This window comes from Saccopteryx leptura, chromosome 1 (genome assembly GCF_036850995.1).
Source record: "Saccopteryx leptura isolate mSacLep1 chromosome 1, mSacLep1_pri_phased_curated, whole genome shotgun sequence".
NCBI classification, from domain to species: Eukaryota; Metazoa; Chordata; class Mammalia; order Chiroptera; family Emballonuridae; genus Saccopteryx; species Saccopteryx leptura.
In genome coordinates, this window is record NC_089503.1 from 366,834,182 (window position 1) to 366,857,888 (window position 23,707).

General features: G+C 37.0%; 1 protein-coding gene across 12 annotated transcripts in view; it reads right to left on the minus strand.

Moving 5' to 3' along the window:
- Nucleotides 1-23,707, minus strand: part of MLIP (muscular LMNA interacting protein) — a 270,123-nt gene that overhangs the window by 121,905 nt on the left and 124,511 nt on the right. For 8 of the 12 annotated variants that reach the window (XM_066359164.1, XM_066359158.1, XM_066359156.1 and 5 more), the window contains exons 2-4: nt 23,051-23,206; nt 19,753-20,145; nt 5,757-7,328 (exon numbers count right to left, since the gene is read on the minus strand). In XM_066359164.1, the coding sequence (XP_066215261.1) occupies nt 5,757-7,328; nt 19,753-20,145; nt 23,051-23,206 (2,121 nt within the window). The remainder of the gene's footprint in view (nt 1-5,756; nt 7,329-19,752; nt 20,146-23,050; nt 23,207-23,707) is intronic. The other 4 variants (XM_066359166.1, XM_066359161.1, XM_066359165.1 and 1 more) reach the window with 2 other exon arrangements.

A 23,707-nucleotide genomic window follows, 5' to 3' on the forward strand; every position in this document is an offset into this window, starting at 1 on the left:
CTGAAGCCCCATCCAGGCCACAGAAGGAGACGGCCCAGACACCTCTCTTACATCGGGACTCCTGGCAGAGCACCGTCTCAGAAAGGATTCTCATAACCGAAGGGAGGAGTAAGAGAGCGAGAGATGGTAGTGGCAGCTACTAGCACAGTTTTCCTGGACTTCTTTTTTCCCAGTACCCATCTCCATGCATAATTTACCCTTTTGTGTTTCTAGTACTCTAAATGTACTGCATTTCACTGTATTACAATTTTTTACCATCACTATTAGCCTGGTATATCTTTTGGAGGAGAGATTTCCTATTATTTCTAACACCTAATAGCACCCTGGCACAGAACAGACATTCAGCAAATATTTGACTTAAATTGAAGTATTTAATTAAAAATTATGCTAAGATTCAGAGTCCATAAAAAAAAATTTAGTTTCTCATATACTGTTCTATTCTTACATATTAGCAACTCTCTTCCCCTTCAGAAGCATGCCCTGAAGATATTTCCAATGCATTAAGTTCCTAAAGTCATCTTCCTTTAATGATCTGAACTTTCAAGATATGAATTCATGACCTTAAATCTCTGGGTTTTTGTTGGGGTTTTTTTAAAGTATCTTCTTTGAGTTAAACTGCACAAGCACCCGGTCAGTTAAAAGGCAAATATTCCCCAAGGGATAAGAAAGAAGCCTTTGTCCATCACTGACACTTGAGTGAAAATCATTGCTAAGATCAATCCAGAAGGCCTATCTGGAGAGAAGCAGAGAGAATGGGACACAGCATTGGTCAGGAGAGATGGAAGTGGCAGGTGGCAGGGATGGGAGACTCATAGAAAATCTAGAATGCCCAGAAAGATGCTAAAAACTTGTGGAGGAGGTAGAATAAAACAACAACAACAACAACAACAAAAAACCAGCAGGACAAAAAGAGAAAAAGGGAAACAGGAAGATACCTACATGTAGCTTCAGCTGTTTCGCCATTTCACGGGCGGCTGGCTTTAATGATTACTGAATGTTTGTTACTCTACCTAATACGCACAGAAATTATATCTTTGTCTTCACTGCCAGAACCTCACCAGAGCCACCATCTCATGCCCAGGTTGTTGCAATAGGCACTTACGATTTCCTTCCTGCCCCCCTCTCCCTCCTAGAGGCTATTCTTAACACAGCAGCCAGATAGATAAGACTGTGTCAGTTACTGTTCAACTCCCCCCCCACCCAGTTGCCCTTTGTCTAATTCAAATTAAAAATCAAAGACTTAGAAGTGGCTTGCAAGCACTCACAGGCCTGCAATAGCTCCCAGTGACACCTTCCTCTGACAACCTGTGCTTCGCCTCACTCACTTCTCCTGCCACACTGACTCCCCTGTTCTTTGTATCTGCCAAGAACTCTCTGGCTCAGGGATATTCCCTGACTAGACTCTCTTATGAACAACACCTCCTTGGCTGTCACATTCTGAAAGAATCCTATCTTGATCACCTAATATGAATTTGTGACACCGTCCCTTACCCTGCCATAGCTTTTCACTACCACATATGACCTTCTAATGCATGAAAAAATGTACTTATTTGGGGTAGGGAGTTAGGAAAATATACTTATTTGGGGAAGGGGGTTATTTATTGTTGATTGTTTCTACTCCACCATAGAATACAAACTTTCTATGAGCAGGCATTTTTTGCTATGTTATTTCTTGCAATATATCCTTCCAACATTGAAAAGTACCTTGTAAAATCACCTAGGATCTCAGAGTGAGTGATTTGTTTGAACCCTCATTAACTATTTCAGCTCATGGAATTATATTTCATATTGCTCACTTCCCATATTACATATGAATCAGTTGAAATGGAGAATGTTATATAGTGACTGTTGCCACTAAGTTTCCAGCGTTATATACTTGAAAATGTTTTGATGCCTTGAAGAAATGAGAGTTTTAAAATAAAATGCCAGGTAGAAGTTCATGAAATAACAAAACACTCCCAACTAATTTCTTAAATATGCTGTTTCCAAATAACTTTAAGGTCAGCACAGGCATACCACCAGCCCTGAAAAGAACTTCAGACCACCTTGGGTGAGTTGCAAAATGATGAAACTTCATAATACCTCACTAGGAGACTATTTCAACTAGTTCATAAATAAAGGCAAAATATATTGGAACCCAAATACAACTGCATGGATTAATTTTGTGGTAGTCAGCCTTTCCTAAGGGGGAAAAATATCTCAGACAACATAGATGTTGATCAAAGAGTATACAGAACAACATTCATGAACATGTCCATCCTATCTACAGCCATGATCATATTGTGAAATAAGGTTCTTAACTACATCTAAAAGTAAAAAAAAAAAAAATCATTTTCATCAAACTGATACAAACAGATTCAGAACCTTAAGATTAGATCTATGAAAAAGAAAAATTAGAAATGCTTTATACCTGAATTTAGCTCAGCGTACTCTAGCTATTTTATTTTATTTTAATATCAAACGCCAGCACCACCCAGACTTTGAACTAATATCTTTCAAGCATTCGTGTTTTAATTAGACAGTCATTTGTATTCCAGGACCTCTTTCCTTTTTGGGATCTGGCACTAAGGGAAGCTGATCTAAATCTGAAGCTCTTTGATTTCAAAGGAGGCCCTGTGTTCAGTGGAAGGAGCCAGACAAGAAACTATCCGTAAAAACGTATCAATTCTTTGATATCCCAAAGTTTTGTCTACCTCCTCCTATCATTCTTAAAATAATCTTGGCTATTTAATAAAAACTGGTCAAACATAAAAAGAAATAGACAGGATTCCACTGCAGAATCCATTTTAATGAATTGTTATACTTGAGTTAACAATTTCTGTGAATAGTAGTTTGCAATAAAAAAAAAATATGCAGGCTGATTTTTACCTGGAGAGATAATAGCAAGAAGTAAGGAAGAAGCAAATAGACAAAGAACAGCATGTCTCCAGGAGCAACGATTTTTGCAGACATTATCATAAGTTTTACCCATTATGAGAAATACTGAGTATTTTTCTGTTCAAAGCAACAGATAAAATGAGATAAATTATAATTTCTTTTTTTTATTTTATCAAATTTATCATGCATTTCTATAAGCTTAATTTTCAACTTGAAAATAAAGAAATTAAAACAAAATATAGGGCAAATGCTAAAAATTCTTTACTATCTGGAGCAGTCATTGAGCTGTGGAAAAACAGGTCTTTCCAACCTTGATTTTAGGACAAGAAAGGACTTGACTTTTCAAAAGCCCCTCTGGGCCAATCCTCTTCTAACTCTTTCCCAAAACAGGAGAAGACATGAATGAAGCAAAGTGAACCACAAACGGAAGCATCTTAAAGAATCCTCTGGAGTTCAATCACTTTTCACAAAGGTAATGAATAATTTAAGTGTATGGCAGTGCGATTTAAGACGTAATTGTTAATAAACTCAGGGATTGGTTTAGTTTAGATCACAGTTTTGTTCTGTTTTTTTTTTAATCCACCACAAGTGACTTCCATAACTATTCATACAAGCTGAGGCAAAAGTAGGCTTACATTTATTCATATGGAAAATAATACAGTATTTCATAAATAATAAGACAAGAATGAACTCTGTGCTTTGAATACTCACAATTGTAAACCTACTTTTGCCCCACCCTGTACATATTGCAATGGTAATCACCAGGTCGTTTCACCTCATTTTAAATTTAAAATGATAGAAAAAGTTAGATTTTCTCTATCCCACTTGTTTTGAATGTTTAAAATACAATGACTTCATAATCTCTAATAATACTTTATTAAATGACCTAAATATTATGTGAATTGATCATTCTTATCATTATTCCATAAAAATTATTTCCTTCATGAGAATTATTAAATAAGGCTAAAATGAGCATTCATATGAGTTTTTGTTTTGTAGCAATAAAGCACAGTAATAATAAATACAGCTTTAGGAATCAGTAGAGTATACCTAACCATACTCATCAGCTCTGGCCGTACAAGGGATATGACCTGGGCAATTTTTTCACTGAGATCCAGTTTCTTGGTGTATAAAATGGTGAAAATACTATCAACCTCATATGCTCATAAACTTTAACTGACATAGCCCCTTTTAATTAATATTTAACTGTTTTTGCATAACTACTAGGATATTTCTTGATTCACAGAAAGAATTTGATACTATAATTACCATCATTATTATTATAATCACTATTCAATGATAGGACAATCTTTTTTTTTTAGGCCAATCTTATTATGTCTCCTCATATATTGCCCTGGAATCATGCTGTATATTTGCTTATGTTAGTTATTATATCTGAAGTACCAACTCCTTTCCTCTTTATTAAGACAAATACTAAATATAGTAACTTTCCTGACTAACCATATCCGTAATAATATTTCTATTCTATTGAATTCAGCATACAATTTTATATAGTCTGTTAATACTGTTAATATTTCCTTCTATTTGTTTTCTAGCTTTATTGTAGATTTAATAACTCTTTATAGCTTCTCCACATTATGTATATGTATGTTTCTGCTGAATATAATTTTTAAGACAAAAAATTCTCTCCTATTTTCCTTAAACATATACACACAAGCATGTATACATACACACCTCAAAAAAAGCCAGTATAGCGGTGGGCATAGAGTGGGTGTTTAAGGCATGCTTTTTAAGTTGAACAATACGGCAACATCATGAACAACGGCGTGTGGGTTGTTTTATCTTTCCCATTATAAGTTCATCATTCAAACAAAGTTGAACACAATCTCTGTGGAGCTTGGCAACTCTAAAACTGTGTTATTTCAATGCACTGAACTGAAAATTCTAATTCCTTCTTAATACAAGCACTGTCATAATTTTATTTGATTTTTATAACCATGACCAAATTCTGGGTGTATAATATCTGCATTGTAAACTACTTGAGAATAATTGGGAAGTGGGTATGCTCTAGTGCAGAGCTGCTGTCCTTCAGAAGAAATTAACTGGGAGTCACTCCTTCAAATATTTCCCTTCTCATATTAAAATAAATGCCAGCTTCACATCTCTGTTCAATGGGTTGCTTCAGAGCATTTGAAAGCCAACATCTCTCCTTTCTTATTTCTACTTCTTTACGCCCAGCTTTCCTATTTTTTCTATATTTCATAATTACTGTTTTTAATGTTTATTATGAATCAAATCATTTCACATATAAAGCATATTTTTATATGTATATATGGCTAAATCCATATTGATTTGGCTTGAGGTATAAAGATCAACAAAGAAATCAACCTGGTAGGAAGGGAAACAATAACTATAAATGAATGACAGCAAAGAAAATAAAAAGTTTTCAAATTGGCTTACAAAAATATGGACCTAGATCTAAGATAATATCTTATTTTACTCTAATCCTGTCTACTATTCAATCAGTAGAGGATAGTTGGATGAATAATAGAGCCCATGTTATTAAATAATTAGAAATGTATCATACAATCTCAACTAGCTACTTTAAATTCCATCTTTGAAATCAATGATATAATTCATATTATGCCTGAAGCTATAAATATAATAAATTACCATAAGAGGAGGATTTGAAAAATCAGATAGTTTTACAGAAGCATGTACAATTATAGACAGATTATAATTCATCTCCATGCCCAAATATACCAAATCCTATGACCCCCACTGTACCCTTGTGCTTGCTCTACTCCCTCATAGGAACAGAAGGAATGTCATGGTTGCTGATTCCCCCTCCCAGAAAAAAAAAAAAAAAACATTCATATTTCAAACTAATCATGCACCATGCAACGTGCAAAATATACCTTGGGTTTCTTATTTTCAGGGTCTGTTGACATGGACAATGCACAAGGTGAAGTCAGCTCCTTGGTTCTTGTCAGAGAGATGGGAGGTGATGGGGCTGAAACAGATGACCTGTGGTCGGATATTGAGCTTTCAAATTGCCCAAGTCTTGAAGGCAAGGTACCCTTGCCACACTGTGGGTACAGTGCTGAAGGACTGGGCTGGAGTGCCTGGGCGGGAAGATGAGCGTGAGGGAGAGGGGAGGACTCCAATTTGGGAAGCGAGGCAGAGCTAGCACTGGAGACAGGGGGTGAAGGACTTGCTAAAGAATTCTGCCCCTGGCTGGATAGCTGTGGTGATGCTCTCTGGGATCTGTGCATCAGGTCTGACAGAGCTGGGGAAGGATGGAAACGTTTCTCCGGAGAGGAGAGTATGGCTCTTTGGTTAGTGGAAAATGCAGAAGATAACACAGAGGAGGCGGATGCGGAAGGATATGTGTGAATATTCATGGGCTTTTCTGGACCCCTGAGGTCTGCATCCCTTTTGTCCTTCCAAGAAAAGGGGGGAAAGCTTGGTGGAACAGGAGGAAGACCTACAGGACTTGATGTATTTGTTTGTAGTGGGGAGGAGGTTGGATTGCTCTTCAAAGAAGTGGGTGATGGAGTTTTCTCTACGTTCAGAGAAGCAAGACTGCTACTCACTTGTTTTGTGGGAGACAGGGAGGGTGACTGAGCAAGGGGGGCAGACTGGGTGAAAAAGGGCAAGTGAAGGGGTTGCTGGCATAGGGCGGAAACCTGGTGCTCCCTCTGCTCCGGAGACCCGGCTCTCAGGGAGCAACTTGACAGAGACTTTTTAGATGTGGATGGGGTTTGCCTGACTTTCTCGTCGAGTGTGAGTGTGGACGAAGCCAGGGAGTTGAGAGAGAAAGTGGGGCAGGATGCAGGGGAAAGGGGTCTCTGGTGAGAAGGGCTCGATTTGAGGATGGCAGTGAGAAGAGAAAGCCGGGAGGGCACCGGGGATTTCACCCCTGACTTGGAGAGATTGCCGGTGGATGACAATGGGCTGCAGATCGTGGAAGAAGAGCCATGGAAAGGGGAAGGCAATGGTTTTGGACTTGGAGTGAGTGAATGCATGACAATACGGACTGGTATGTACGAGGCTGAATTCGACTTCGCAGGAGCACCAGAGGAGGACCACAGAGGAGTAGAGGTGCTCTGACTTTCTCTGGGGCTAAGGACAGGTGGGGATAACATTGTCTTCCTTCCAACTTCCGATGTCAGTCCAGGTTTTTGATCTGCTTCACCGGGACTGGAAAAATTCAAACCTGATAACTGAGTGGAATGGGGAAACCGTAACGTCGAGGAGGTGCCCTTTGATGCAAGAAAGGGTGCAGAGTGAGCAGAAGTTTGAAAATACGTAGCTGTTTCTTCCACCAGGGCCCCACTGACATCCAGCCGCCTAGTGTGGAACTCCTCGAGCACAGAGGCTCCATCGAGGTTAACTGGGTCAGGCGGTGGTTTCTGATTAGTTGGAGAAGCAAAGGAGAAAGCAGGTGGTTTACAGGCAAGCTGCTCAGAGGTAGTGGAAGAAGTTAACTAGAGGAAAGAGAAACAGACAGATTGTAATAGGACAATATTTGTGAAACTACCAAAACATTTTTGGCATTCGTGTGTGTATGCAAACAGTCCTATTAGTTTACACAAAAGGAGGCACCTTAAACCTCCATAAAAATGAAAAAAAAAATGTTTTGCTAATGAGACATTAGTTTGAATTTGAAATAACATAAACTGTGAAGGGTTATAGACGATAGCTAATGTTTTCCCCAGAATGAGCATCAATATTAAATTGTATTTGCATACTTCTATTTAGAAAATAATTCATTGACAAAACCTGTAAGAGGTTATCTTAATTTGGAATTGTGTAATTTGAAAAGGTTTAAGTCACCATCAATATAAATTTCAAAATTTACCTTGGAAAGTGAAATAGAATTTCTTCCATTGTAAGAATATAAACCAAAATATAATAACAATGACTACCATTCTTAAATAATTTAACATATCTCAGAGATTGAAATCCTAAAAACTTGGACTACTCCTACATATTGTAAATCCCCCAAAATGCCCAGAATTTAAACTATGCAAAACTCAATATCAACATATAACGATAAACAATGAAAGAATGATTGCAAAGCCCAAAACAGAGAAGGAATTTAGCTTACAAAAAATATTTTCCTGAATTACTTGCCAGGATGAATACATAACAAACAACTTGGTTTTACTGAAAGGAATACATATTCTTTTATTTCAAAGGAATCCAGAATACTTTACAAATGCAATCTGCCTAAAACAATACAAGCCATCCATTCTACATAAAATAAAAAGAAAAGAAAGGAATAAATAATGTATCATTGTCAAAATAGGCAAGAGGCTGGGGAGAGCCTGTGAAATAATGGGGTACTCTAGCGCTACTTTAAAAATCACCCAGTGCTTTAAGACAAATACTGAAATTATGATTTTAAAGTTAAATCTTTTATTTTTTTTAATTTATTGAATTTATTGGGGTGACATTAGTTAATAAAATTATATAGGTTTCAAGTGTACAATTCTATAATACATCATCTGTTTATTGAATTATGTGTTCACCACCTCAGGTCAAGTCTCCTTCCATCACCTTTTATCCCACCTTTACCCTCTCCTACCTTCTCCCACTTCCCTTTCCCTCTGGTAATCACCACATTGTTGTCTGTGCCTGGAAGGTTTTCCTTCCCTGTGTTTAATGCCTTCACCTTTTTCACACAGCCCCACAACATCCTCCCTTCTGACAGATGTTTCTATTTTGTTTGTTAGTTTATTTTGTCCATTAGATTCCACATATAAGTGAAAAGGTATGATACTGGTCTTTCTCTGACTGGCTTATTTCACTTAGCATAATATTATTCTCCAGGTCCACCCAAGCCATCACAAAATGTAAGATGTTCTTTTTTTATGGCTGAGTAGTATTTCACTGTATAAATAGTAATTCTCTCAGTCCATAAGAAAAAGGAAACTGTTTCTATCTCATAAAGAATTTAGAAAATTAATGCATATTTATTAAATGATTTTATATGTATATTTTTTATATTACATAGCAGAAAAATGTATGGGGATAATATTTAAACTTAATAAAAGATGGACTTACAATGTCAGTAACAGATAGCTCTTGGGTTTGCTTAAGGTATCTTTATTAAGGTGTCCCTCAGCCCTAACGTAAAGATTTGTATATCATATATTCTTTATTGAATTTATTGCAGTGATACTGGTTAACAAAATTACATAGGTTTCAGGTGCCTAATTCTACAATCCATCACTGTACATTATATTGTGTGTTTACTCCTCCCCAAGTCATGTTTTTGTCCAGCACCATATATACCTCCATGTCCTCCTTCACTCCCCCACCCCAGCAATTACAACACTGTTTTCTGTGTCCATGAGCTTTTTCTCTCTTTATTTTTGTCCTTTTATGCTCAATCCCTTCACCTGTCTCACCTAGCCACACCCACCCCCGACAGCTGTCAGCCTACTCTCTATGTATAAATCTGTCTCTATTTTGTTTGTTAGTTCATTAGATTCCACATATGAGTGAAATCATACGGTACTTGTCTTTCTCTGGCTTATTTCATTTAGCATAATGCTTTCCAAGTTGATCCATGTTGTCACAAAAGGTAAGACTTCCTTGTTTCTTATGGCCAAGTAGTATTCTATTGTGCAAATGTAGCACAACTTTTTTATATACTCATCTACCAATGGGCACTTAGGCTACTTCCAAATCTTGGCTATTTAAATAACACTGCAATGAACATAGGGATGGATATATTCTTTTGAATTAGAGTTTTGGGTTTCTTCATATAAATTCCCAAAAGTGGAATTGCTGGGTCATAAGGCAGTTTCATTTTTAATTTTTTGAGCTAACTACACTTATCATATAGTTCTGAGTTCTAAAACATATTTAAAACTATTAAATTTCAACACCTCACCCTAAACTTCCAAGTTTCTTAGCAAACGTATCCAAAATATTCCTTTCTTTTTGTATGTAAATTTACGTGTATATTTGCAATACAGAATTCTTGCCCCATAAATAATATTGTATATTTGAATATATTGGCATAACCCAGAATATTTGAAAAGGAGGGGTAATTGAAAAACATCAAGCAGAATTCAATCAAATTAAGAAAGAAAGTTTAAAAATTCTCTTACCTAAGTTTTACTTAGACTTTAGGTGGTGGGCACACAATGCAATATACAGATCATGTATCACAGAAATGTACACTTGAAACCTATATGATCCTATAACCCACAGGTTGAGAACCGCTGCAACCAATGTCTCCCCAATAAATTTAATAAAAATAAATAGATTTTACTTAAAAACAGTTTTGCTAAGCCAAAGGTTATATATAACTGTTCCTTGTGATTAGCCATAAATGAAAAGTCTTCTCTTATTGTTTCTAATGATGGTCTCTCTTCAGAGAAGGAATGAAGAAATATCAAGACCCCATAGGGTGCCTTTTCATGTTTGCCATAGCTTTTGGTAGAGAATTTTAAAAATTAAAAATAAAAACCCCCAAATTCCATTATCTTTTCAGTCATGTTTTCAAATAACTTCAATGTTTTACAACAAACTCACCAATTCATCCAGATTATTCAACAAAGTATCACATCAAAGTCAGAAGGCTGTAATTTTGAGGGTATTATTCAGAGGAAAAGAAAGTTCCCTCAAACTTTCTCAAAAATATGGACTCTAATTACCAAATTTTCTACTATATTAATTTATATTTTACCTAGTATAAATAACTCAGAATTTACTTTACTTTTTAATAGTTCATTATAAAGAACTTTTAAGAGAAAAATTCTGAAAAGTCTAAAAATATTATGTTTATATTAATTATGTTTATGTTAATTTACATATTTTATATTTTTCTATTCAATATTATAACTATTGGTAATATATTCATTTCTAGTTTGCAAATACACCATATTTTTTATAAAATTCCCAGAAGTTAAGAATTCATTTTTGGCCCTGGACAGTTGGCTCAGTGGTAGAGCATCAGCCTAGTATTTGGATGTCCTGCGTTTAATTCCCAGTCATGGCACACAGAAGAAGCCCCCATCTGCTTCTCCACTCCATCCCCTCTCACTTCTCTCTTTCTCTCTCTCTCTCACTGTTTCCCTCCTGCAGCCATGGCTAGATTGCAGCGAGTTGGCCCCAGACGCTGAGGATGGCTCCATGGCCTCTGCCTCAGGTGCTAAGAAGAGCTCGGCTGCTGAGCAATGGAGAAATGCCCCAGATGTGCAGAGCACATGCCCCTACTGGACTTTCTGGGTGTATTCTGTTCAGCATGCATGTGTAAGTCTGTCTCTGCCTCCTCTCCTCTCATTGAGTTAAAAAAAAAAATTCATTTTTAATGAAACTATCCATTGTCCTGAGTTCCTCTCATTAATAACTTTTTAAAAATTGAAGCTAAAGACATGAATAATTTTATCCAGAAAGATTGGACATCTGTCAAATGCTCAGTCAAGTAGCCCAGACTTTATTTTACCTCTTTCCTGTAAACCCCTTAGTTCTCCATTTGTGTCTACAAATTATTTCCGTCCCTTTATTCTCTCCCATTAATAACGCCTCATGTTGTTTATTACTAGGTTTGTAAAAATTACTGATGCTCTAATTCCTTCTCCCTAATTCCTGTTCTCCTTCTCCACTATCTCTTTCTAACACAATATTTGTTTATTCCTTTGCTTCAAACACCTCCCAGAGCTACCCCTAACTATGTTCTCCAATCCTAACCCCTCCTCTGATTCCTTGAGCTCCCTTACCACACACCTCCTCCAAAGTCATTCTCAAAACTCTCTTTTCCTAGAAAGACTATCCTGAACTCTGGAATACATTTGCAACAATCTCAGTAACAGAGGATACTTGAAATGTTCTGCTGTCATCAAGTGAATAATCTTAATCATAAATCTACCCTTAGATCCTATATAATAGAGGTCTTGGTTATTTTAACAACCAATCTCTATTGTGAAGCTGCCTTGTAATTTTATTCAATCAAAGTTAACTGCTGCTATATATACTCTAATGTATCTATGAAATTCCAAAGCATCTGAATAAAAACTAAAGTGATTGATCTGCTGCTCCTCAAAGTTCTGAATAGTTTCCACAATTTGAACAGCACCAAATCTTGTTCCATATAGTTTGCTTTTCTTCCTGAATCCGCACAGCCACGCAAGGCAGCAACCTCAGATTGCCTTCTGTCTCACACACAAGCACGACATTATGGCAGCCTGGCCTCCTAAACTTACCTCTTGATCAGTCCTCTTCTCACCAGAGGACACTCATAATGTCACTGGGCAGATTCTCTTTCTTACCTAAACTTTTAAATAATATTTTTGGTATTTCTAATTCTAGTTGCACCCCATTCAACCTATCATCAGATTGATCTTTTATAATCTGATCAAAGTATACCTATGCTCAAAATGTTATCAATAACTTCTCAGTGTCTACCATGAACTAAAGATCTTTCCTTATCATCTCCTTCATCCCCTGGTATTTTTCATTTTAGGTTTTAGTAATATTTTGTTCAATCTAAACTTTCTTGTCAGTATTGTCAACATTCTAGCCCTCTTGTTCTTCCAGCAATCCACTTGGCAAATCTCCATTCTTAAATCATCCCCACCAACTGTCATTATATTCCTACGTCTATTCTACTTAAAGCTGCTATTAAAAAATATAACACAACTCTCTTGAACTTAATTTATAGACTTGGTCTGTACAAGGGTGCCAGCTGACAGCAGGGCTGAACTTCCTTGTACCTGTGCAGAAGGGGCACCGTTCTCTAATTCACACAGAGGATGGGTGAGGCACTGTGGATTGGTGTCATCATAAATTTAAGTTCTGTGGTCTCAACTGGGCTCTGTACATCTAAGCATTTTTGTTGGTTGCTTTTTTAATTTTGTTTGGACTTCTGCTTTCTCTCCTGCCTGAACAACAGGTCTTCTGAAAAGTTAACATTCATCATAAACCCTTTCCCATTATTCCCTCACTGTATTCAGCAGAAATCCTAGATTCCTTTTCTTTCAGAAAAACTGAGATTACCACAGAAACCCAGTTTTTTTACGTGAGAGGAGGGGAAATAGTGAGACAGACTCCCGCATGCGCCCTGACTGGGATCCACCCATCAATGCCCATATGGGGCCAACACTCAGACCCACCGAGCCTTCCTCAGCACCTGAGCTGATGCTCAAATCAATTGAGCCACTGGCTGCAGGAAGTGAAGAGAGAGAGAAGGGGAAAAGGGAGGTGAAGAGAAGTAGATGGTTGTTTCTCTTGTGTGCCCTGACTGGGGATCGAACCTGGGATGTCCATAAGCCGGGTTGATGCTCTATCCAATGAGCCAACTGACCAGTGCTGGAAATTCAATTTCTTTAGCTATACCCTCATTTCTTTTTCTTTATTCTAAGAAAAATTATGACTTTTTACTTTTTAAAGGTAAATTTTGTCTATGTTTTCTGAATCACAGAAGCTCCTGCCTTCTTTGGGATCATATTTCATCAGTATTTTCTTTTGCCCTTTTCTTTCTTTTTTACTAGCTCTTTCATCTTAACATAAATATAAAGCAGAATTCTTTCAATCTTTCAAAACATTATAATAAACAATATGTAGTAAAAAAAATTCCACCATTCTCTCGTCTTTTCATGAAAGAAACAAAGTCCTTCTTCTCACCCCTTAATCTCAACTGGCCATAGAATTTGTTTTGGCCAACAAAACATTAGCAAATGTGATACAAGCAGCAGTGGTTAGAAGAGCCCTGGGCCTGGGAGCTTACTGGCTGGCTGAGTGCAGAGCATTGCCATAATGTGAGTGAGCCCACGCTTGTCTCCTGGAAAATGAAAGGCCACACACATCTCAGCTACTCAGACAGCTACCCACCTACCCACCAAGCCAGCAGCCAGTCGCGGACGTATTCACAAACCACAGCGAAGAACAGCTAAGCCTGACCTGGACCTGCAGAACCCCCCCAGCTGAATCTAGCCAAATTGCTGCCTGGCAGATTTCGGAGCAAAATAGGAGATTGTTGTTTAGAAACATTAAATTTTGGCACAGTTTGTTAAGTAGCAGAGCTAATTGAAAATGTGTGTGCACACATAAACTAAGATCTTTGTGGATCCTGCCTTTCCCAGTTATAGACCCCTGTCCTGATAGTTACATCAACACCATGCTGTTACTGTTTTGATTTCTGTCTTGTGGCCAACACACCCTAAAGTGACTTCCCAGAACCCCACTCTTGTATAACAGCCTCCTCTTGAGTATGGGTGGAAGCTGTGACTTGCTTTTAACAGAACCTGGCAAACATGAAGGAATTCTGCAGGTGTCAAGTCCCTAATCAGGTGACTTTAAATTAATCAAACAGGAGATTATCCTGTGTGGGTAGGACCTAATCAAGTGAGTTCCTTAAAAGTGAATCAAAAGGTTAGAGATCAAAGTAGCAAAGAAGATAAATTAAATAAATGAATATGTTTTCTTTTTAAGTCACTAAATTTCTGCTACTCTGTTAAGGCACTGGCTTCCTAAGAGTTCCCCAAAGACATTGTTATCACCAATGTCTACAATGACTCGTCATTTCCTAAACCCAAAAGGCACTTGAATCCTGTATCTTTTCTGATTTCTCTCTAGAATCTGACACTTCCGAAATCTCCCTCCCTTTCAAAACGCTTCCCCTGTGACCTCTACTCATCAAAGTCCTCTTTTTTACCCTCTTCTTCATACACATGGGCTTCTCTGCCCAGTCCCAGGACCGCCTCGCGCTGCCTGTTTGCACTCAGGCTCTACATTTCAGCTCCTATGACGGGAATCTCTCCTGAGGTACAAGGCTGATTTAGGTGTCTTCTCCCTCCATTTCCCATTCTTCTTTGAACATGTTACCTTTCATTGCCATTGTTTTCAGGTGCATCTGTTCTGGGTTTGTTTGTTTTTTAAGTTCCTTGAAGGAAGGCACTGAGGCTTTTAAAGTTTATTCCCCTAGTGCATGGTATATTGCCTTCCTGCAGGAAGGAAGAAGTGTCCTGTCGACGTATGAACAAGAAGACAGTGTCTCCTTAAAGAAGGCCTCCTCACCTGCCTCAGTGTTTGACTCTGAGTCTGCTATCGACTCCAGGCAGTGAGGGTGGGTAGCAGGCCGAAAGGGCAGTGGCTCTGATAGCCATTTCAGTCTTACCTCACTGGGGAGAAAAAAATTGAAGTCTGATATCAAGCCAGGAGACTCTCTTTTTAAAAGGCTCCATGATTTTTCTGCTGGAATTATCAAAGCAACTTGATTTTCCATAAATGTACTTCCTCTGTCTCTTGAGCTAATGGTACAAATGATGTTTCTGCCAGTCAAAGCAACAGGACACTAGATAAGGTTTCTTCCAGCATCGGAGCAGAGCTTGGGGCCTCCCACTGAGTCAGAAATACTCTCTTAAGTGTGTCCAGTCTCACTCTCCATAGAAGGTGACAAAAAGGTTAGGAGGGCAGAATCCTATCCTCACCCTGAGCAAGAAGGGAAATGGGAAAGTGGCCATGGGAAGATTACTAGAGAAAGGTTGTAAAAAAAAAAAAAAAAATCACCCCTGATGATTGTATTCAAAGGCAAAAGGGGATATATTCAATATTAGGTGAAAAATTTGCACGGTGACATGGTTAATAGACTGTAGTGTGCTGATCACGTTGTAAAGTTGAATCACTATATTATACCTGAAACTAATATAATATTGTAGTGAACTATATTTACATTCAAAAATAAATACATTTTTTAAAATCACTTGGTCAGGAATGTATATAACAAAAAAACGAGGGCCTCTACATATTTAACCATCACAACTATCTCGGCAGTTATAGGATCGAGAGGGTCCACCAATCTGAGTTACTACATGGATCCCCTCTCAATTATGTTAGCAAGCCAGACTCCCTTTTCATTTTCTGCACTGTCTGGCCCCACATAGCTCTGCTCTGCATGAGGATAGAGTGTCGTCTAGGTAATGGCCGGGTGCACATGGCTTCCTGGCATCTTATATGCATGCCATTTTCCAGGAACTACTTCTGTCCCTCTAAGCTGGTCCTCCCAGCAGTTCACAGAATCCAACGTGGAAGTCAAACCCACCGGCTTTTTTCAAAGTCTTCAATCTCTGAATCTCTAAGGCCAAAATCTATGGACAGATGATTTGTTTTAATAAGAAAAATGTGGAGCAGGAGCTAAACTATGAGGCAGGAGTCCTAGGCTTTCATACTCTATGACAGTTTCTCTCACTTATGAGTTAAGACAGTTTATATAATGATGTGTAATCCCTATTTATGTCACAAGATCATGTGAAAAGGAGAATCGTTCATTCACTTATCCATTCATCAGAAACTTTCTAAGCACCTACCAGTGTCCCAGGCACTGTGTTAGGGGATAGGGACCAGAAGGCAAGAAGATTTCTTTTTGTCATAATGAGGCTCACAAATATGCTGAAATAATAGAGACATATAAAGGCTACTTTAATACAACATGCTGGTTATGAATAGGGTATTTCATTATAACACTGAGGCCTAGGGGTATAAGGAAGACTTCCATGCATAATGCCCTATCCAAGTAATTGGTTGTAATTTTTTTCCATGAATCCATGAAACCCAGGCACTAATTTGAGCTAACGTCCAAATTTCCCAGAATTTTATGTCATAACATTATTTGACCTCAGCCAATTCTGATCCTATTTTTCATGTATCTCCTTTTCTTATATCCAAGCTGCATTTGAACCAATAGATGAACCCTCTCCCTTCTCACATATTCTTTGCCTTGTACCCCAAAACATGCTGCCTTCTTAGACTTCTTAAATATAGTAAATTATTTAGCCTTGCCCAGTTATCTCAGTGGTAAAGCACCAGCCCAGCATGTGGATGTTCCAGGCTCAATGCCAGGTCAGGGCACACAGAGGAAGCAACCATCTGATTTTCTCCCCCCCCCTTCCTCTCCTGCAGCCATGGTACCTTTGGTTTGAGCACATCTTATCCAAGCACTAAAAATGGCTCTATAGAGCCTCTACCTCAGGTCCTAAAAATAGCTGGGTTAGAGCATGGCCCCAGATGGTCAGAGCATCAGACCCAGACAAGGGTCGCCAGGTGGATCCCTGTCAGGCACATGTGGGAGTTTCTCTAGTTCTCCTCCTCTTACTTGGAAAAGAAAAAATAATAATAATAATAACTGATGACTTGTACAATAATAAGCTAATAATATATATTATTAGCTTATTATTGTACAAGTCATCAGTTATTATTTTGTATTTCCAAGTTGATATAATTGATACCAGATTCATTTGAGGTCTATAAAAAATACTGAACTAACTTTAAAAAAATCAATAGACTTAATGAAATAAGACATACACTGTACTTAGTTATTTGATCTTGTTTATAGACTCCTCTTCCTGTGAGAAGCCCCTTTAGCTTTTATTGCGTGAACCCCTCTCCAGCTTCTTTGGTCCCTTCTCAGTCTTTTTCAGTCACTTCTCTTCTTTCCCAAGCCCTTTGTATTTTTACTGTTTCCGGCTTGGATCTTCTGTCTTCTTGTTCGACATTCTTTCCACGAGTAAATATCTCCATTCTTGTGGCTTTAATTTATGCAGCAAATATCTCCAGTTTCCCATCTCTCTCCTTGGCTCCAGATGCTGCTCCCACCTTCCTTTCAGAGATCATGCCATGCTAACAAAGCATCTCAAACTCCCCTTCGATGTCTTACCTCTTCTGATCCCTTCCCAAGACCTGTTATTCTTTCTCCAATTAATCCAACATTCACCTAATTTCTTGGTTATAAATTTCATGCATTATTGACGTTCCTCACATATTGTCAATAAAACAATCCAACTAACTCTATGCCATAAGTTTGTCCTCTTATTCCTTCTCTCATTGCCTTAACTCCAGATTTTATCATGGGTGATTCAGACAAATCACTCTGTGTTTGCATGTGTGTATACATGAACCCTCTTTGAACTCCAATACTACCCCTAACTAAGACAGTTCTTATACCTTTATACCAATATTCAGAACTCACATATTGTCAATAAAACAATCCAACTAACTCTACGCCATAAGTTTGTCCTCTTATTCCTTCTCTCATTGCCTTAACTCCAGATTTTATCATGGGTGATTCAGACAAATCACTCTGTGTTTGCATGTGTGTATACATGAACTCTCTTTGAACTCCAATACTACCCCTAACTAAGACAGTTCTTATACCTTTATACCAATATTCAGAAACATTACCCTTTTTCTGAAATTTATTCATAAGGATTTTAATTCAACTGCTTACACAGCATTTTTACTTTTGACTCACACTTTTCTATTTTAATTCTTAGGAATCTGTAAAAATAAAATGTGCTTTTACTTAAACATACCACTCTGACAAAAAGATTTGGAATTCAAAAATATACTCAACCCAATATTTATACTGACAATGTTCAAAATAATACAGTAACCATTGTAGGGAACAGAATGTTTAATAGAAATGGATTTAACAGGATCTTTACCTATAAGGTATTTACAGTCTGCTAGGGAAGATAAGGCATGGACCTAAATAGTTACAATCCATGCTGTAATAGGATAAAGGTGATAAAAGAGGTTCGGGGGGGGGGAAAATGTTATCAGAATTAAATTGAGGAAGAGTTTGCTTTCACTGAAAATACCAAAGCAGACTTCATGAAGGAGTCAATGTGGGAGAATGAATTTCAAAGATGTAAACTTCTAAGTATTTTTCTTTTTGTGCACCTTACTGAATGTCACCTATGTTCAAGACACTGCCCTAAGTGTTGTGGTTAGTGAAATAAACAGGAAACAGACTTTGACTTCAAGTTGTTCTCAGTCTAGTTAGGAAGAAAGGTAAAATCAATTATTATAGCAAAGTCAAGAGGAGATATAGTGAAGATTTTTTTAAAAGACTACAAAGCTATATATTTTAAAAAAAAGTGGCCCTGGCCGGTCGGCCTAGCATGCAAGGGGTCCCGGGTTCGATTCTAGCCAGGGCACACAGGAGAGGCGCCCATCTGCTTCTCCACCCCTCCCCCTCTCCTTCCTCTCTGTCTCTCTCTTCCCCTCCCGCAGCAGGGCTCTGTTGGAGCAGGGATGGCCCGGGCGCTGGGGATGGCTCCTTGGCCTCTGCCCCAGGCACTAGAGTGGCTCTGGTCGTGGCAGAGCGACGCCCCGGAGGGGCAGAGCATCGCCCCCTGGTGGGCGTGCCGGGTGGATCGAGGTCGGGTGCATGCGGGAGTCTGTCTGACTGTCTCTCCCCGTTTCCAGCTTCGGAAAAATACAAAAATAAATAAATAAATTTTAAAAAGCAAAGATGAAGGAGAAAACCAGGGAGTGTCTCTAGGAAAAGTGCTACCTGAGCTGAGTTTAGAGCATCAAGTAGCCTAGGCCAAAATGGCCTGGGGGCCGGGGAAGAAAGATTACACACAGGGGAAACAAGAACTCAAGATAGAAAGGTCTGAACTGTGAATGTTGGTGATAATATAGCGGAGCTAAGAAAAGAGGTGTAAGATGTGGCTAGAAAATGACATTTAGGTTAGGCTATGAAAAGGTTAACAACCAAAAGACAATTTTTTTTGTTTGTTTTACGAACAGCTTAATAAATTATGGCTAACTAATAATGTTAATCTATAGACAATTCTATACGTGGATTCATTTTTACCTGACTGATAAGAAAATAATTTAACCTTCCCAAGAATTGTTCAAAAGGAAGAGGTAATATTCCCTGAAATCCACTCCAGCTAAATGTTTTACATTTTTCTCTTCAGCCAATTCACAGTATAATTGTATAATCCCTTTTGTCTTATAAAGTTAGTACCTATATTTACACTGTGATGATTTGGGTTTTCTAATGTCTTTTTCCTTCAGATGCTTCTATGCCTTGACCAGGAAAGCCTTCTCAGACAGTCTAGAACAAAGGGTATGTACAAAATATTTTTTTATATAAGAAAAACCTACCTGCCCGTGCTTTTGCTGAGAAGCCACCCCATGAGGCATTTCAAGATATGACGGGGCCTGGAGCTGTGTGGCCCGTGTTTTGGGACGCACCACATCAGAGACCAGACTTGAGGAGATTGCTAGAGACTTGGGCCGAGTCACTGTGGTACCCATTCTCCCCGGAGAGCTTTGGTCACCTTTTCTGCTTGTAGCTTCTTCTTCCCCTTCAGAATCCACGGTAAAGACATATTCGGCTTTGAAGAGGTCACTTTGCTGCATTCCTTGAGGTTTGTTTGCTTTAAATTCCCTTCCTTGTGAAGTCTTTCTGCAGACCTCTGAAGGATAAGTCAATGTCCCTTGGTCTCTCTCCTGTTGGCTCCCAGGATTTGAGGTCAAGTACTCACCGAAATTAGACTGCAATCAATGTAGAGACATAAAAGCATTAAAATCGGTTTGACACATGCTTCTTTTTTGTATATACACTTAAAAGCTTAATCTGCTAATAGTAATCTCCAAGAATAAGAATCTTTAAAAGCATATTTAAAAACCAGATTGGCTGAAAAGAGATTAGGTTAAAGTTAATGGTTTTACTTTTACTAGCCCACCTGTTTATTCTGGTCCAAACCCAAACAAATAGAGTCAATATCAACAAACAAAGCTGCCTTCAAATAAAGCATGAGATAATTTTTAAAAAGAGAGAAAGAGACCAACGTGTTTTTTTTTGTTTTGTTTTGTTTTGTTTTTTTGTTTTTTAGACCAGTGTTTTTTATGAAGACATTCATGAAACAAAGAGAGATTGGTCAGGATTTAATGGTCAAGCAAAGCCTCTAGATTCTGTTTAAGCTAGAGGAGAAGGGAAATCTTACTGAAAGGTTCAAAAATAATATAAAATTTCTAAAAGTCTGAGAGGAAAAATAAAATCAGAACAAAATGCACAGATATTCAGACAAAACAATCTAAGTTCATTAGGAAAAACTTGTGAATAATACACCAAAAAAAAAAAAGATAGATATTTTGAGTACAAAGTTTTTTTTACTGTTATTTTATTTTGGATTTGAAATTCTAAATCTTTTCCTATCCAATTTTCTATGAAAAAAAATAGAAGGTTTATAAGAACAGGAGTAAAACAGCTTTATCATGCTACCAAAATACTTTTTTCTAAAGTGTTAATAGCTATATATGCGAAGATTATGTTTAAAAGACCCAATGTTAATTTTCTTGGTTCTAATAACCATTCTAGGATACTAGTGTTCTTTCAAACTTTTCTTCAAGTTTAAAACTACTTCAATATAGAAAGCTAAAGAAGACACTAATAAAACTAAAATAATTTCAACTATTGTCATTAATTTAATGTGTGATTATATATATATTCTGTAGGTAAAGACAGAAAAGAAGCCAAACCACTGATTAGTATAACTAATCTAAGGATGTGAGTGTACACACCACTTCCACACTTCTCAACTATGATTATATTCAAGATAAAACACAAATGCCTCTAATTAAGATTTTTTTTTTTTATAATAGTCATTTTACATACTCATCACAAAACTATGTAATAACAAAAACCCAAATTTGAGGGAAGTTTAAATTAAAAATATAAGTATTCAGTAACAACTCTCTTGTTATGAAAAATAATAAAATAATTTTTAAAGCTGGCAAAAATTGAACATTTTTGAAAAAATTATTATATATAAAATATATATTATTATATATAATATAATATAAATTATATATGTTTATATATATGTATATATATAACTCCCTCTGCCATAGTCTAGCACTCTTTTCCTTTTCTCTGACATATTTTTACAGCATTTATCACTACCTGAGATTTTATTATATACTTCTCAGTTTTTTCATTGTCTGCATTCCCAGTAACAACTAAGTTATATGAGATGACTTGATTCACTCAGAATCCACAGCACCAAGCACATTACATGTGTCCAGCAAACAGTCATTAAATATAGAAAGAATAAGGGAGTATTTACCCTATTCAATGGCAATACTGAATTGTTTAAAAGATAGAAAGAAAAAACTTGAAACTTGTTTTAATAAAGTAGTTGTTTGTGTATCATTGAACTCATCAGATGAATATCATCATCACAGGAAGCTTTGGAATGTGCAACCAAAATTGGTTCATACATCCACAGTCTCACATAATCATAGTACCTAATAATAAAGGATCACATGAATATATGTAGTTGAGTACTGTTAGGGAGAAACTTCCCAGAAGTGCCTTATATAATATTCAAGATTTCTCTGTAAGTATTTGGCCCCAGTGGTCTTTGAAATAAGATAGCATTGAAAATCCCAGAATCACAGATATATTATATTTATATTACTACCTCCTAGACAAGATGTTTTCATACAAAGTAAACCAGATTATTTTATGCCCTTGCAGTTGGCTCAAGGATATCAAGTTCCCCAAGTCACATTTTATTTAAAATAAGACAGTATTAAAACACATTTAAAAAATATTTTTTTAATCCATGATATCATTAGTCTAGCACAAATCATTCTCAGCTTTGTGTTTGTTTTACCTTTATTTTCAGTCTTGGTCTCATTTTAGATAGGTATAATCAGGGTATAAATTCAACTGTATAACCTATTTTGTCAAATGCTATTACAAGGTTAACATTTTTCCATGGAACTACATAATCACTATAATCATAACTTTGTCAAGGTAATATTAATTATCATATTCTTAACTTTTCTGGTATTAGGCTATTTTTATTGTTCCCTAATTATTTTTCTACATATTTTCCCTAATTATTTCCCTATATATTTTTCTTCTTTTATCTTATTTTTTGGGATACATTTCCAAGAGTTAGGTTATTGAAAGATGTGAATAATTTTATGACAAGGGATAAAGGTTTTCCACTAAAATGGTACATATTCACAAAATTAGCAGCAAAATGGGAATATGCCAATATCTTCCCAACTGCCCCAACATGTTGTCAATTTATTACATGTGAAATAGTAGTACCTTAATGTTTTATCTTGTATTTTCTTTCAAAACTTAAACTTCTTTTTAATTCTGTTTTCATTATTTTAAGATACCCTTGAAAGAAGGGGAAATGGCAGAAGGCAAAAAAAATAGGATATCATCAACTCTAAAGGATTGAGAATATGTATCAGAACCTAGGATTAGACAACATTTAAACTCCTGTTACATAATTATATGTTTAGTCAACCTTAGATTTCATAGTCATTTCACACGAAGCAGAGGAAACAAACCTTTATACAAATTTCCAAGTAATTATTATGGATAATTTAATGTTAATTGCTTGATATAAAAAAGAATAAAGAATAATCCTACCCTATTTACAGTTTCTGGATTCTTATCACTTAGTTCCTCAGGAATTTTAACAAGGAATTTAGATTTGTCAGCCAACTCCGAGTGGGTTGGTAGTCTTCTGACAGTGGGGACAAATGTGAAGAGCGGAGGTTTGGCTTCAGAGTCACCGGAAGAGACCTATGAGACACGTAACAAATCAAACTTTTAGTCCTGTCAAATGTTTATCTTGACTGTTTCTCTATACACTATGATAATTATCTCATTTATTTTGATAGATTGCCTATTGTCCTGTGATCATGGGTATGGTGGCCAAAAAAACCCAGCTAGAGTGTATCAGGAAGATCCTGTTGTAGAGATGACAAGACAACAACAGGTTCATCAGATACAGCTTCCGGTCTGTTTCAAAATGGACTTTGATCCATTTAACTCCGGGTTAGCAGGTTCAGTCTGACTCATAATCACCAAGCATACAAGAAACTTTCAACATTTATCATTAATGAGATGCTAAATATAGATTTAAAATTAGAAGTATGCTTTCCTGGCTATCAGGTTGTAAATGCCTGCTAAAGGATATATTTTGTCTTTCATTCATTCTTTATTTGTTTAAAAATAATTTTGTTAAGTATTTTCTGTGTTGCACGTGATCAGCAGGTAGGGATACAACAGTGAACAGGCAAC